The 16,639-nt window shown below is 41.3% G+C and overlaps 1 protein-coding gene across 4 annotated transcripts in view; it reads right to left on the bottom strand.

The window, feature by feature from the left end:
- LOC129775758 (poly(A) RNA polymerase gld-2 homolog B-like) overlaps positions 1 to 16,639 on the bottom strand; it is a 38,793-nt gene that overhangs the window by 10,385 nt on the left and 11,769 nt on the right. For 3 of the 4 annotated variants that reach the window (XM_055780832.1, XM_055780834.1, XM_055780835.1), the window contains 6 exons: positions 14,312 to 15,792; positions 12,980 to 13,968; positions 11,814 to 12,911; positions 5,080 to 5,930; positions 4,828 to 5,015; positions 4,645 to 4,763 (listed from right to left, as the gene is read on the bottom strand). In XM_055780832.1, coding sequence (XP_055636807.1) covers positions 4,645 to 4,763; positions 4,828 to 5,015; positions 5,080 to 5,930; positions 11,814 to 12,911; positions 12,980 to 13,968; positions 14,312 to 15,172 — 4,106 coding nt within the window. In that variant the 5' untranslated portion in view covers positions 15,173 to 15,792. The remainder of the gene's footprint in view (positions 1 to 4,644; positions 4,764 to 4,827; positions 5,016 to 5,079; positions 5,931 to 11,813; positions 12,912 to 12,979; positions 13,969 to 14,311; positions 15,793 to 16,639) is intronic. The other variant, XM_055780836.1, reaches the window with a different exon arrangement.

The raw sequence follows: 16,639 nt of genomic DNA, 5'->3' as shown, positions 1-16,639 counted from the left end.
AAAAGGGAGCGATGGCAAAAAAATACATTCATTACGATTTGTTCGCTCGTTGGATTCACATGCAGGCTAAAAAGGGTCCTTTTCAGGATCACAAAATAATCTTCAATCTAAAGAGTTTATTGTTTTGTTATCACTCGATATCCCCATCTTGTTCGGCTAAACCTTTCTGTTTAGCAATTGCGTTTGCCACTCGCCACAGCTTTCACAGTTGGAAAATTTCTTCCCATCCAGCTTTGTGACATGTTGTACAGTAAATTACATTCAATGCGACGTGCCGAAGCGCCACTCAGTGTCGCATTGGAGGCGATTTTAACCTGTAATTGAACATTTGCGATAACAGTGGTACAGTGTCGACTTTCAATGTGGGGTCATAATTTGGATCTCTATGTTTACAAAAATGTCCAACTAAATAAGTTGCATTACATGTCCGTCCAATTAGCTAAATTGGTGAAAATTGAAAAATCAGGAAAGTCCCCAACTATCAATAAGCTCAGAACAACTGCCAAATTCACATACTCATCATATCCTGGCAAACAAATTATGAAAAAATCAATTTGTGTTTTATTATTATTTTGGATAATGTTTTAGAAAACATTGAACTGTATTTCCTAAACTCTTTTTTGGAAGGTTTAATGGCCCTGAAAAGTGCCTTGTTTTATGGAATGGTTCCAATTTAGAAAACTTAGTACTCGTGGTTTTGAAAAAAACCATTTCGAACGCCCTCGATGCCGCCTTGTTCTGGATTTGCCACCAAAGCAGTTTGTATAAAGAACAAACTTTTTTCTTCTGCTACCTGATGCCGTTTTGCGATTGCGTTTGCCACTCGCCACTCGCTGCAACCGCCTGTTGTTGTCTTGATGTCCACCGAACCGAATGTGTTCTGTTCCGAATGCGGGTTTTATTATCGTCGCGAGCAGCTTTGCCAGCTAATTCGATCACTTCGGCGGCCGAAACTATATAACGCCGGCTAGGTGGACTGGTACACTGGTACTAACGCGCTCGGCCTAGCTACCCTTGCGGGAAACTCCACGGTTCGAGCGGGATTTTGCCTTTCCCTTCACTTTTCCTCCTTTGCCATGTCCAGACATGGCTGCTTGGGTTGGTTTGTTGATGTGTTGTGATGCGAACCGATGTGGTGTACGGTTTGAATGAGAATGATCGTTACGGCAGCGGAGCGGGAATTTTTAAGCTGACTGGCTGGCTCGAGAATTACGCATGTGTGAGACTGCGACCAATGTTTCGTTCATTTTTTTCTTTTTCCTTTCCAATCGTGCTTCATTCTATTTCGCTGCTGCTCTGGTTGCCCGTTTTGGTCGGTACGATTTGAGGAGCACAAAATGGACCAATCAAAAATGGGCACATAGTGCATTTTGACAATGCTTGATATTTCACAATTATTCAATTATTTATCTCAAGAAAAATGAAATGTTATTCGTTATGATAGATGCGTAGATATATTTCCTATCAATTGATGCAAAAACCTTTGCGATCTATTGAGGAATGCTCGAGTTATAAGCGTTCCAAATCTTGCATTTTTTCTTACTTGTTCAGTGCCTAGATTTCCATTTCACCCCCTATATCTTCCAGTTAGACGTAGTCCTACGTCAAAAAGATCGCTATATTTAAATCATCTACAAGAACGTCGATTGGTAATGAATCCGCTTCTGTTGCATAGAAGCTACGAATGTAAACAAATGATGTTTGCCCAACAGATGCTATGCATGTATGTGTTGCAAAAGCCCTATTCTACGCTTTCCAATTCACCTTCTATAATTCAATTAACTTTCAGTCATTACAATCTATGTTTCGTGTTTGTTTATGTTTCCTATCGCTACGCACACACCCACATTCTTTCACTGACGTTCAGCACCAACGTCCTTCTCACGAGGTCGGACCTGCCGAAAGGTATGGCGGAAACACGCACGATTGATGGAGATGATGTTCGTGACTGATGTTGGTTGGATTTTTTTTCAATGGTCGTGTAATGCTGTGCTGCAAGCTACCAGGCGCAGGAAGGAATAAAACAAAAATTGAGTCACTCTCCTATCGAGAGAGATGACTCCACACATTCTCGCTGTTCTGGATTTTGATGTTATTCCGAGATTGCTTCCTTTCACTGGACTCGATACCAGTGCCGGGGTACGACCGCCGATGCCGATGGCTCTTCCGTAGCCGGTGTTGGTTTGTTTCAACAGTCACGAATTTAATGCTGTGCTGCATACATGAAGCCGCAGCACGAATGATTGAAATAAGAGAAGGAGGAGCCTTTCTTGCTCCTTTTTTTCATGTCCTATTTCTACCATCCTGCACCATTATCCCCACGACACGTATTGCCCATCATTTGCTACAACTCCACCTAGTCTTGAGCTGGTATATACCCCTAGCAAAGAATGAATCTGACGAGCCGCTGAAATACTCCGTAAGGAGGTCCATGGACCTGCTCAACATTTTTGATAACATGTGGGCGGCCTGACCGCGGCAAATCCATATAACTCCTATCTCTACGGAACCTAGTATACAACTTCCTACGTATTTTGATATTAACCACTTGCCCATAATAAATGCGAATCATAGGGGAAAGTGATGTCGAATAATGATTCTGAATTCATTTCAAGTCAAACTAGGCCGCAGATGTGTGTCCGGCCATTCGATCAGAGCTTGCGGTTCGACAGTTTCCCTATCCCTTAAGGGCTCAATTACCACCCCTAACCAACGGATTCCGTACAACCCGTGGTTTGGACAACGGCAGGATACGGCTCCATTGTGTCGTGTCAGGTTGACTTAGCCGGTTGCTAGTTGCCGATTGGGCACCTGACTTGCTCTCAGCGTCTCATTGAAAACTGGTGGTTTAGTGATTGAGATGATATACTTTCACTGATTCATTTCACACGGGCCTAAAGCTACCTGTAGCACTGACAGTATCTAACTTGATTGAAGCGGATCAATCACAACCCTTGGTTCAGTGATTGAGATGACATGCTGCCACTGAGTCATACTCAGCGGACTTAAAACTACCTGAGGTGTTGGCAATAGTTGAAGAGACATTTGACTTGCCTTCAATTTTTCGACTAGATCGACTACATTCGGTTTCTTTCCTCTCCTTCTTCTTTTCTTTTGTTTTACGGTTTCACTCATTTAAATCCCACTAGTCGCAATCCACGATCCACTATGTCAGTGCTCCTTCTGTAACACAGTATACTGTGGAGGGTGGCCTTGCCCCAGGTTACCTCGGCCAGTACTCAGAATGCAACTCGGTGCTGATGCGCAACAAGATTTTTGTACCCAGTTGAGCTCCCACTCCTTGTGTACACCTGCGCTCTGGCGAATGAGCACGCTCCGAAACGCAGATGGAATGTTTGGTGGTCAGCGCCGTTCTTGCGCCCAGTTTTGCACAGTTTTGCACTTTTTGCACTACTTTTACGCTGAATTTTGCGCCGTGCTTGCGACGTATTTCTATACTGCGCGCTTGAATCCGGATTGCTCTTTCTGTAGAGATATTTTTCTTCACACAAGCGTATACGGTTCGTATGGAGAAGCGCTATTGTTTTTATGCTTTGCTTAGAACGAGCGAAGACGAAGCGGGCGCTAGAATTTGATGTGTATGTGTGTGTATATAGAATGAGACGCCGGGTACATTTTGCGCTGTCGTGTTTATGAATGTTGTGCACTTCGTACCAAGAGAGAACACGCGTTTGCTTTGAAAGCGCGCTGATGAAAATAAAACTCAAGCGCAGCGCTACGTACGTTTTCTGAGGACTGGCCTCGGCCATTCATCCTTTCGCACGAATACCTTGAAATTGAGATTACCCACACGATTTGCAGTGCTTGGGGCTGAGTTTTTACTCCAAATCTGCTCATTTCCGGGCTTGCGACCGGTAATAGAGATTCTCAATGATGTATTGTTTCCAATCATCAATCGAGACCCTCTACAGGCTGAGGCAAGAATCTGATACGGATTCGAAACAAAACATGCATTTGCCACTATGACATGCTGGCAGTTAACACGTTAAGCCCCATGTCGGTTCATCAGAGCTAATGTTGAGCTTTTCGCCAGGAAAAAGTTGATTACTGGGACTGACAGTTACAATATAAGAAAATATTTCAAAAATGGCTTGTTTTAGGATGTTTTACGATATATGACTACTTTCTAGTCGATTTTTAGACGATTTTCATTTTATACAATAACTATCTGTGAAAACTGGGACCGAAACTGATATTATGCAAATGCTTTTGGTGTGGGTCAAATGGAAAACACAGCAAGAATAATTCGGGGCTTAATGTGTTCATCGTGGTCATCGTTCGCTAACTGATGATTGCCACAAATGTTTATTTTAATCATTTTTAGTGATAAAATAATTTCATACCAATTATGAATCAATTGCAAACCATCGCGAACTTTGTGAAGTGTACGGAAATGGAATGAGTGAAGGTAGGATAAGACAGTGGTGTATCGATTTTAAAAAAAGGCTGCACCATAGTACAATCTGGATAGCCCCGTATATAGGATTATGAATATTTGTATGACTGAATGTATGTACGCACGCGCAGCGTATAGTTAGTTTTATATAATAATTGAAATTTGGGCCCAACATAGATTGTAATGTTTTATCCGAACAAAGAATTACTATTACAAGAAATACATACTCAAAGTTGGCATAGTACTCCAGAAACTGCAGAAAAAGTTCACCCAACGACATATTGTTATCGTTCTTGTACGGCTCCATCTCTTCCATCATGTCTAGGTTGCTAATATCAGACATGCGCTGTAACGATAAATAATGAACCTGCATTCGAAAGCCTACTTACGTTTTTCTATTGTACACTTACCGCAAATTTATCCGGAAACATCGCATGCAAACAGGGCAAGATCGGAGGTCCAACCCCGAACTGAAGAAAATGTATTACCATCAATACCAACGAATAGCTCGAGATCGTCATATTCTTCGCATCATTTATGTTGTGGTGTTGAGCCCACAATTTGACAACTAGCACCAACGGACGGAGGCGCCAGTCCACTGGTGAAATAAAAAGACAAATTCGTCAATAATTCTAAATCATTCTGATAAACGGATGACTTACTTTGAGAGTAACAATGCAGGAGGTGAGTGTTCCGGATGCCAACGCAATTGTTGTAATTCAAATCCACCACGATCAGGTTTGCCCTATCCCGGAACCTCAGTATAGGCACTTTCGCCTGGATGAGGCTAAATTCCTCGAAGTATATGGGAATATTCATGAAGTAATTCTTTATCTGGCCCAGCTGGTAGAGAGCTTCTCCCCGCATATCGTACGGAACGACATTGGCTCGACTGATCAGGCACATATCCACATCGGAGCTGTCCGAAGCGAAACCGGACATAGTACTGCCGACCAGATATAGCCCTAACCGGGGGAACACTTTCCGAATACACATGAAGAGATATCTCCAAAGATGGATTTTTTGGATGAACTTTTGCTCCGTTTGTTGTGCGGCCGCAAACTTGTCCCAAATCGCGGTCGACAGCGATGCCCACTTGCATCCTTTTGGGGCTATCTCCTGCGATGGAACTCTGAGCTCCACCTGGTGGGATCGCGCGAGGAATCTATCGGCGGGTGTGTGAATGTTGCTTGTATCGTTTGGGAAGCTCATCGGGTGGGCAGTAGGAGGCGGCAGTGCGGTGGGTGCTGCTTGCATGACAACATCCGGTACTATTCCCGACGATGCTGTCGATATGGGCATCGTTGTGTCGGATCGGTTTTGACCCCAGGCTGTCTGGTTTTTGCGATTGATATGAAGAATTGGACTGAGCTGTAGCTGCTCATTCTGAGATGACTGATGCTGCTGGTGTTGACTAGAAGCGGTTTCTGCTGTATGACTACTCAAGCCCGTCGATAATGGCGCTTTTTGGGAACTGGAACAGGAGGTTGATGGCGATTGGCGTCCGGAGTAGCTAGAATCAAAATGAAATCGTTTTAATGATAATTGAGATTGAGAGATCAGTATGTTTCTGGAGTTATAAAATTCTGTAAACCTAATTGGAGCTATATTCTACGTTAATTTGTCACTTTTCTTTGAATCAGCACTCAACAATATCATAATTTCCATGCGAACGCGTTTTTGTTCAGTTTCAACCCCAGTACCAAACTAACTGCTGTCAAAACGTTTTTTTATTCCCTCAGTTTCGCACTCAGTGTCGCACTAGTTCGCCCCGAAAGCTGTTAGTTTCGCACTGAGATGTTTCACGGGTTGGCACTCGGGTACACCAATACAACTATACTGAACTGTCAAGTTCCGAGTATTGTTTTGGAAAATCTAAAAATAAAGACTATGAAAATAGAAAACCTGCTGCTTTTGCTTTTGTATTATTGGCATTAAGCTACGTGTGCTTTTAATGGGAGGCGAAAATAATGACGGATATTCAGGTAGAATAAACCTGCTTTCAAAATCAAAATTATGGATTAAAATTTACTTTGACGTATCGAATATTTATTGAAATAAAAGGTTTTTTCCGATATCGCAGAAACATATTGAACGAAAACTGTGTCTAATGATGATTTCATATTATAATAGTAATTATTTGTGGAATAAACAGGAAAAGCATCGACAAATGGTTAAGTGAGAGTCAGAACCACATGTGTTAGGTAATCAAACAATATGAAGTAAAATTTTTTATTCAAACTTTTATATTTTTACACTGCACTAGGTCCTTCTGATCTGATAGAGAATAATTTACCTCCCAAGCACTAATATCGCCACCAGACGTCGACACTGTACATTTGTCGTCGCAAATATAAACAAATCAGACTATATAACGCACACCAACAAACCACCCCATTCGTGAAACCGAAAACGTTTTTTTATTACAGAAGTCAGTTTGGCACTAATTCAGTTTTAAAAACGAATTCGCTAATAATTTCCTCATATATAACGGGTGATTTTGCTTTGGGTTTTTCAGTGCAGTGTTTTTGACAGATCACGGGTTGTTCGTATCAAAAGTCATATTTAAAGTTGTGAGGTTTTTATTGTCATTTGTTTATGGAAAGTCTTACAAACAAACATATTTACAAGTCATCGAATTTTATTATCAAAACCAATGCTCTGTTCAAAACATGTTTTTTGTTTTATCGTTGAAAACCAAACAAAATCAGCCTTTACTAACATTTTGACGGCCGGCGATTGTCAGCCGGAGTTACATTTTTCAGCTTCTTGAATAATGAAAACGTTATGCTATTATTGAGATAGGTACGGATTTCCACATATTGAAAAGAAATTATGTCTTCCTCATTAATTACTTTCAATAAAGCTTTCATCAATACGTCGGCGAAAAGCGCAAAGCATTTCATCGAAGTTGCGTCCGTTAAAATGTGAGCTGATTTCATTTATTAAGAAAAGTGTTGTTCATATAGAGATCAATAATTCCCCGTTTGCACCCAGGAAGTTTCTACTAGCTAAGATTTTGAAATATTGGCTTGATTTTAAAATTGGAAAGACAAATGAAAATGGCAGAAAAAATTATATTGGTATGGTATATTGGTATGGTATGACGGATTTTTTTTACAAAAAGACAGCACTTACTGCTAATTTATTTAAAGTGCACTCCATCGAATACCAAAACTTAGGCTCATCTTTCAGGCAATACATGGATTCAACACTGGTTGAAGTCCACGATTCGGTTTTCGGGCCAAATTTGGTTTTTTTTAATAAAATTCAAACCGTTCCTTGGAAAAGGAAAACGTCACATACCGAAAAGAATCTAATATGGTGAATGAGATAAAACCTGAAAGTTCGACATTTCTAGATAATTCGGGACAAATCCATGAACATGTGGTCTGGCATTGTCATGCTATAAAATTAAATTGTCGTATTTATTCTCTTATTTGATAGTTTTGCCTTCAAAGCTCTGTTCAAACGTATCAAATGTATACGTCAGTGATAGTTTGAGATAGTAGCTGCTTCCAATTGTCTGATTTAAAAAAAATCGGTGGCTTTGCATGTTCTCTATCATCTGAATCAAATTTATCATCATCGCTTCATTATTGTTAAACCAGCGGTACTCAACCTTTTCCAGACGGAATTTTCATCTTTAAAATATTCACCGAAGAACGTAACTCTTATCGCTAAAAAATACGTTCCTAACCCCTTCAAGTATAACGTCGAACCACACTCGTGGCGATTAGACTGTGCCAGAACGTACAACATCGAACCTCACTCGTCGTCTATCGATGTGAAAAGGATACATGCTTCATGCGTGTGATGATGCGGAACTGCTATGATCGTAAGTAAGATACACACTCAGCAGAGTATCGAAACGACTCACTGTGCACGTGTTTGGGCCCTGTTGTTGGAAATTAAATCGTACGGTAAGGGGTTTTTTTTTTTTATCCAAAATATATATTTTTATTAAGGCTCATATGGCGTCAACCTGACGGGGCCGGGAGTTCAATATTTCGACAATGTTTGCCTTATAACTATGTTAGTAATATGTAACCGATTACTCGCGGTTGGCTCGAGGTTAGTATTACAAGTGTTTTCGTAATTGTGATGTTGCTGTCTTCAATGATCTGTACCTGTGCCCGACACGGGATACTTCCTATTGGGATGCAGCTGACCATTAATCAGCAACGCCCCCCTTGTCTGTACCCCATATCTAGCGTGGTGCGTCTTCTCGAGGAATCCAGGATAGAATGGTCACTAGCCGGCGCAATCATCAGCTCGTGTAGAGTTGTCATGAGCGGTACAATCTTTGGCTTTTGTTGAATCATCAGTGGACTGCACAACCTTTGGCCCGTGTATCTGTAAAGAGTGTGTGTATGTATTGCCGCGACTAAGTAAAAGTTTATAGATCGAATAGGAGGGATACGAAACAGGGACACAACGAAGGAAAAATCATTAAACGTTGACATCGGCGTTCCTGAGGAACAGGTATAGATGAAGCAGAAGATCAGGATCACGGCTACCTAAGATATCCCGGACGGGGATATCATTCCCGCACAGCTCTCAAAGTTGGAGTTTTTTGAAAACCGAAAAATCACCCAAGGGGGGACAAGAGAAAATCTGAGTTTTCGAAAAAAAATTTTTAGGCCAAAATTCGATGATCTCTTTTTTCTGATACATCCATTGGCATTGAACCAGGCTGAAGTCCAGTTATCGACTTTCGATTTCTAACTGGACCGGCAAAGGTTTCCATTGGAAACTTTGCATTGAGTGCGACAACAGGTATGATTTTTGGGGAACTTGGGGAAATTATTTTTCTGTAATTTAACCAATGTCATTTCTGTAATTTAACCAATGTCATAATGCCAAAATCATAAAAACGAATATTATAATGAAAACAAGCAATAGCAAAACTTACTTACGGTAAGGGGTTAACACCCGGCTTGAAAGGCGCTGCACTTTGGTGCCACTTCTAATCCAGAAACAACGTTCGAGTTCACAAAAAAATGTTGATCGATCGAAAAAAAGTCGCCATTAAGTCATCCACGATGCATCTGTCCGATGGCAGTGGCAACGGAACCTTCCAAATGGTCTTTCTCAAGGCCGAGTGTTTCATTAATTGGCCTTTTTTGAGGCTAAAGGAGAATTAACTTAGATAGTCTGAGTCTTAGAAAGTCTCTATAATTCGAAACATCATCATCATTACACCAATAAATCCGAACCCGTTCCTGAATTCACAGAAGCTCTCTCCCAGCGAAAGATTATAAAAATCAATTCGCTTTTGATTCCTTCGAATTTAATTTGAGAATGCATCGTGTGGAGGCGATCTGGCGTAGTGGTAACATACCGTACATTTCACGCTCAAGTTCACTTCCGGCATTCTTCCAAAAAATGGAAGTTTGAATGAACCAGCCAAAATGTTGAAAGTCTCTATAATATAGAAAAAATAGGATGCATCCAAATCTTCAAAATAACTCTTAAGACGAGTACAAAGTCCTGAAAAAAATGGGATTGTATGGTTTTGTGGAAGCAATCGAAGATGGGTGATTCATGATTCATTCTTGAAATTAGCAATTCGTACGTGTGATTAAATCATTCACCACCAATCTCCACATAACGGTACGAAAAACGACATGACACGTCCTATTTAATGTGTCTCTTCTGCTTTGCGTCTGCCTTTTAGTATAAGCTCTGCACTATACTTACATCGTGCATATTCTGAGAATGTATCCTGAGGTGAAAAAAATGGCACACCCGTTCCACACGGTAGTAAAACAGAAACAATCAACCGTCGAAAATGGACTTGAAGCTATTTAATAGATTTTTGTGATTTCAACAGATTTATTTAAAAACAGTTTTTGAGCTATGGAAGAAAATGTTTGGGGTAATAAGTAACAAACATCAATAATACACCTTTTATCTTTCGAAAGTGGTTGTCATACTACGTAGTTCAGCCGACATAGAGATATTAATGCTCAAATGCTTGTACCCCAAACGTAACGCACTCGTTTTCAAAATTTTCACACCCCAGTACAGATACAGAAATTATGTGGTGCAAAAATACAGAAGCACTCTCCGCCAGACGGCATGAAAATCGACGCCGAACAAAATTGCACCACTGTGTGCAATATCTATGTTCCATTTTTCCTTTGTATCGTGCAGCTGTGTCTGAAGATTATCTTCTTGAATGGCGTACTAATTAGCGTCATTTTTATTAATACTTGATTGAGATTTCTTATGCCAAATAACACGTCTTGCATGTATTCTGGAGGATAAGCTCTAAAACATGAGTGAGCCAGTGCAGGTCGGAAGAATTTTCTTCGCTCAACACGTAATAATTTACATAATTAATTTTTGCATGCTGATAAAAATTTCAACAAAATCGGTCCACTAGATTCTGAGGAAAACGTACCACCAGTTTTAGAGAGAGAATCCACGCGTCCAGCTGCCAACAGCATTATAAACACTATAACGGCAACTTAAAAACAAAAAAACATCTTCAAATATACCTTAACCAATCACCAAAATGTACCAATATCCAATTTCAACTCCGACATCAGAAAAAATTCACGAAAATTCGTTATTATTCGACCTTCCAGCGTAGGGCCCCTCTTAATGTCATCAATTTCAAATTGCAACTCGTTTGGATTTGTGTTGAACAGATTTCAGAATGCAAAATTGTATTCCGTTCGATTTTTGATGATTTTTCTAGAATTATGGATTTGATGATTTTTCTAGAAAATCTGAGCATCTGCAATCCATCAGTGCCATTTTAATTTCATAACAAGGAAAGAACGAGGAACGAATTAATTCATAACATTTCCATTTCAGAATCTTTCCCAGCCTAATGAAAGGCTCAGACGGTTTCGAATCACGTTAAGGAGTTTATCAGACAAAAAACTGGCTCTGAGTTAGAAAAACTCGAAAAACAAAAATGTTAAAGCACGACCGAAATTATACTATGGACATTAGAGTGCCAATGAAAATTACCATTTCGAATTTTCAAAGTGACCTTGATTAAAAATGTTGATTCTCGCACAGCTCTCAAAGTTGGAGTTTTTTGAAAACCGAAAAATCACCCAAGGGGGGACAAGAGAAAATCTGAGTTTTCGAAAAAAAATTTTGAGGCCAAAATTCGATGATCTCTTTTTTCTGATACATCCATTGGCATTGAACCAGGCTGAAGTCCAGTTATCGACTTTCGATTTCTAACTGGACCGGCAAAGGTTTCCATTGGAAGCTTTGCATTGAGTGCGACAACAGGTATGATTTTTGGGGAACTTGGGGAAATTATTTTTCTGTAATTTAACCAATGTCATTTCTGTAATTTAACCAATGTCATAATGCCAAAATCATAAAAACGAATATTATAATGAAAACAAGCAATAGCAAAACTTACTGTCTCTTCGGATGTCCGCTCTGCATCGAGTAGGTCTCGTTGGGCGGCACCGTGGACGGCGGAGCACCACTGTAGCTGTGATTACTGCTACTGGTGTTGTGGTTACTGGTTGACAACGGCGAGTTCCCACTCGCAGCGGTGTGAAGTTCCAACGAGTTATTGCATATATAGTTAATCGTCTGATGCTGTTGCTGCTGCTGTTGTTGGTGGGAACGGTGCTTTCCCGTGAACAATTCGCTGAACATTGGCAAGGGTTGATTTGCAACCATCGACCGTGGCGTTCCAATGGGCGAATCGGGCAGATTCGGACTAGCGTTGCCACTTGTGGACTCTAAATTCTGATGTGAGCCGTGGTAACTTTGGCTTCGTAGGAAAAAATCCGTCACCTGAGAAGATGATGTCGTTGGTGCATCCGTCGAGGATGATGAATTGAGGGGCGGATAAGTAGCTGTCGAAGAAACACCGGAAGAAGTGGACGAGGAAGAACGATAAACATGGCCACCGTTGGCATACTTCCGGTGGCGGTAGACGTGGCTGTTGTAACTAGAGGAATGTGAAGAATCGGATTCATATCCTTGCCCGTTAATACAGTTCAGGTCGAGGCTGAGATTTTGCGAAACGGACGACGATACTGCGGAAGAGTCGGTCGATGGTATTGACACCATCGAGGATGAGGACGAGGATGAACTGGGAACTACACCTGATTTTTTGAGATTTCTGACTACTTCCTCGATTCCGCTGTCGGATTTCTCGTCATGCATAGGAGTATTACCGTTGGATCCAACTTGACTCGTCTCGACTACATCGATAGCGGGGCTTACGGATTGTGGACTTGGCGTAGGGGATCGACTGATATTTTCCTGTTCTACCGGTGGCGGTGCTGTTTGATCTCTATCGTGGCTACCTCTGATATAAACTAGATTTCGTACATGATCCGTCTGATAATCGTAGTGATGATTGCCATTGGTGTGGTGATTATTATTGTAGAACTGATGGTTTCTCCGAAAGAATCCGGGTCCTTTACCGTTATGTTTACCATGTTTACCGTTGTGCCAATTGTTATTCCACGCCCTCCTATTACCATTAGTTGAGTTACCACTTTAAAAGATAGAATGAAAGATTGACCATATAATTCAGTTATCATATAAAAGCATTCCACAACTTACTTTCCATTGTGCTGACCATTTTGCCCGTTCCGACCGTAGTTTCGATTGTGCGATTGGTAATTGTTGTTTTGATGGTAGCTCTGATGTGCACCATTAGAGTACGCATGCTGATGCGTTGGGTGGTTAGGATGATGCAAATGTTGATGATTCTGAGAATAACAATAGGCTATGCAAGTTTCATTCGCACTACCGCAGTTTCCGCTAGAGCTCACATTGTTGCCATTCATCAAACGGTCCGTCATGTTGAAATTTGCGTATACCTGCTCACCCCCTCCGGACGTCGTGATCAACAAATCGTCAGAGTTATAGTAATTAGTGTATTGCCTCTGGTTATGTTGATGCGACTGCTGTTGCGGTTGTTGATGCATTATTTGCGGTTGATGCAACTGTTGATTGAAATGATTATAGGTAAAATGAGGGCTGCTGCGATAAATAGTGGAACCAGATGTAGTTGATGGATTGCCAGCCTGGCTTGTGCAATTAGCATTAGACATTCGCATGCCAACGTAATGTAAAAAATCCAAACTGTAATGTGGCGGAGTGGTGGGTGGTGCCTGTTGACCATTCTGCTGCTGCTGCTGCCCCCGTCCCTGAAGATGCGAGTTAGCGGAATGATGATGAGAGATGTGATGAGTCTGAGGCGTTGTTACGAAGCTATCCAGCTTCAATGAGTTTCTTAGCTTGCCCTGCAGCAAAACAAGGGGATCCAACGATGTACCAGTAAGAGGGTTCACATTTGGAAGGAGCACTTTACCCACGTTCGATTGTCGAACATTTCCGAACTTTGAATTACTTACTGGGGACGAGATCGGTACGGTAGGAGATGGCGACGACGAAGACACCAAATTTGTCGATAATGAATGCGATGTGAACGGACTTGATAACGATGCTGGAGCACCGGCCGTTGATGATGGTAAAAGCAATGATGAACTACTGGTCACTGCCAAATTGCGGTGATTTGCACTGAAGCCTCCACCAGCATTTGTCGGCTTGAAGAGAGAGGGAGAAGAGGGAACAAATGGATGTGTGATTAAACTTCTTCGCGACCGTCTGAAGCGCTTGTCTGGTTTGCAAAACATCGATGAATGAAATGTTAGAAGGAACGATTTGTCCTGTGAAGTCGGATATCCTTTTTCTGCTGTTAACACGATCCTGCCATTCTGAGACTGGGTTTTAAACAAACTGACAGTTGCAACGCCGAAGCATTAACTCAAAAAAAAAGACAGATTACTGAGATTGAAGAATAACTCATAAGCAAAACGTATTTCAATGAAACTCTCATCATGTGTCAAATTCTCCATAAACAACAAAAAGAAAAACATGGTAACTCACCTTCCTGTCGCCCTTAACGGTCGTCGTCGCTGTCTGTCCAGCACCGATTTTCCCCACAGATTCACATAATATAACTGGTGCACTGCTGTCCCCTGTTTTCAGATCAACATTGTATGTGCTCTGACTGCTATTGCTTTCGACGTCTTCCTTCTTCTTCAACACTTGCGCTTTTCCGGCTACGCTTGTTTCCTTCACAATTTGTGACGTCGCCGTGGCCGAGGACATCATCTGCAGTGACTGTTTCTTATTCTTCAAACTGCTAGTGGTACTAATAATACTATTACTTATAATGCTACTATTACTGCTAGTATTGCTGCCAACGCTGCTCAGGCCACCTCCCGTAACACATTCAGTGCTAGTTCGGCCAGTTTCATTCTTCGACCCACCTTCAGCGTTGGTGGATCCAACCGGACTGAATTCGCGCTTCTCCAGAGCAGATGCTTTGGACGACGTGCTTGAAGTGAATTTTACATTCCATGCCTTCAAACTGTTGAAAATTTGCTGCTGATCTTGGGCCTTCCTACCTGGCGAATTCAGGCGGTGATTTTTGCGTCGATTGCTGTTTAGCGTTGCCATTGCGGACATGGTTGAGCCCGCTTGTGTTTTGCAGCTGTTTGATGACACAACGGAGGCCTTATTGCTCATCTTCTTCCCGCCACTGTTTTGATTCGTGGCATTGTGGTTATTTGCCTGCGCGTCACCGTTGCCGGAGTATCCCTTCGGGGACGGAACAATGTTCTCCACATTCTGACGATCCCTGGTGATTTTGCCTCCTCCCACAGTGGGAAGTAAACTACCTTTGCCTCCACTCTGTCCGGTCGAGTGTATCACAGCTGGCGGATGCATTTTTTTCGTAGACATTAAGCTCAATTGCTTTTTTCAGTGGGCCTTACTTGTGGACGCCAGATTTCAGCTTTGCTTGCTAATCTCGACTCTTTAACGTTAGCGATTTTATGGTGAACAAAATGTCTCACTCAACAGTAGGAATAATAGGACGTATCGAAAGCGAATAAATACAAAATAAATAAATAAATAATCCCTTAAAAGTAATAAATATAACAGCATCCGTTGCGAAAGGGTAGACACTCTGTTTCCAATCGTGAAGTTTCGCCTGGGTTACACAAACGATCGGACCTTGGGCAGTTTTAACTTTGGGGATAATGCTAACAATTCCAATGTGGTGTCCACTCCGACAGTAGCATCAGGCTAAATACGCAGAGGCTAGATTGCTTTCTTGTTAGCGCTTCACTCGCACACTCTGTCCCTCACTCTTTGACTCGCTTGTTGAACAAACTCCCAAATACTTCAACTTCAGTACGATTGCATCATGTAGATCCCGTAAGGATTGATATGATGATCGTGAATGTATACATTCGATGATGTTGGTTTCCAGTTTTACGCTTAGTTCACTGGTAATATCAGTTACATATTGGTAAGCAGCTGTCGCGTGCCATTGATTGCCGCTTCGATAACAGACCGTCCTGGAAAATAGAAAGATTTCATTACAGTGTGGAACAAACTGGGTTTCAATTTTGTCAAGACAATGCTGTATTCAGATGGTTATTCAGTGACCCAGCATTGCTCATGCTCATGACTTACAAATATATTCATTCTTGGCTGAAACAAATATATGCCTAAAATAGCACATTTTGTTAGCAGCCTTAACAAATCACATGGAAAAGGTTTCTCGTTAGATGGGTTCCGCAAATGCTAATGAGTGGCAAAAAATAAACATTAGGTACACCGGGGCAAGTTGGATCGATTTTTTCGAAGTTTAACTTGAAAATTATCTTAAAAAATCACAAAATCACAAAATCACAAAATTGAAAATTGTTTGCAGCATACACAAGGTATAACAGATGACTTTTGATAAAAAATAGAGATTCATAAAGGATGCTTCATTTTCATTAGTACTTAGTTGAGAGTTCTATGCCAAATAACACGCCTTGAAAGCATTCTGAGTGGAAAGCTCTAGAATACGCCTGACCACAGTACAAGACGAAGGAAATTTTTTTTGACGAAAAAATCCTCCCAGCATGTTAGGTTTGACGCTAACCACGCGGCCACGGGAGCACGGACTCAATTATATACAGTCTCCGATTTCTGTTCACTGTATTCAATCGAATCCTGTATATAATCGAATGAAAAAATAGTTTCACTTATATTTGGTTGTGCTAACGTAAGGACATTTATCACTATTCACTCACGAGACGCTACACGGAACTAGGACACAACACTTATAATCCTTACAAACATTAAAACTTTGGCTGGCCGAAGAAATAAGGTGCATACATAAAGCGCTGTCCATTGTCGAAGAACAGTTGTATT

Source organism: Toxorhynchites rutilus, chromosome 3 (genome assembly GCF_029784135.1).
Source record: "Toxorhynchites rutilus septentrionalis strain SRP chromosome 3, ASM2978413v1, whole genome shotgun sequence".
In the NCBI taxonomy this organism is placed as follows: domain Eukaryota; kingdom Metazoa; phylum Arthropoda; class Insecta; order Diptera; family Culicidae; genus Toxorhynchites; species Toxorhynchites rutilus.
The sequence above is the reverse complement of the archived record's forward strand: the minus strand, read 5'-3'. Positions and strand labels throughout refer to the sequence as shown.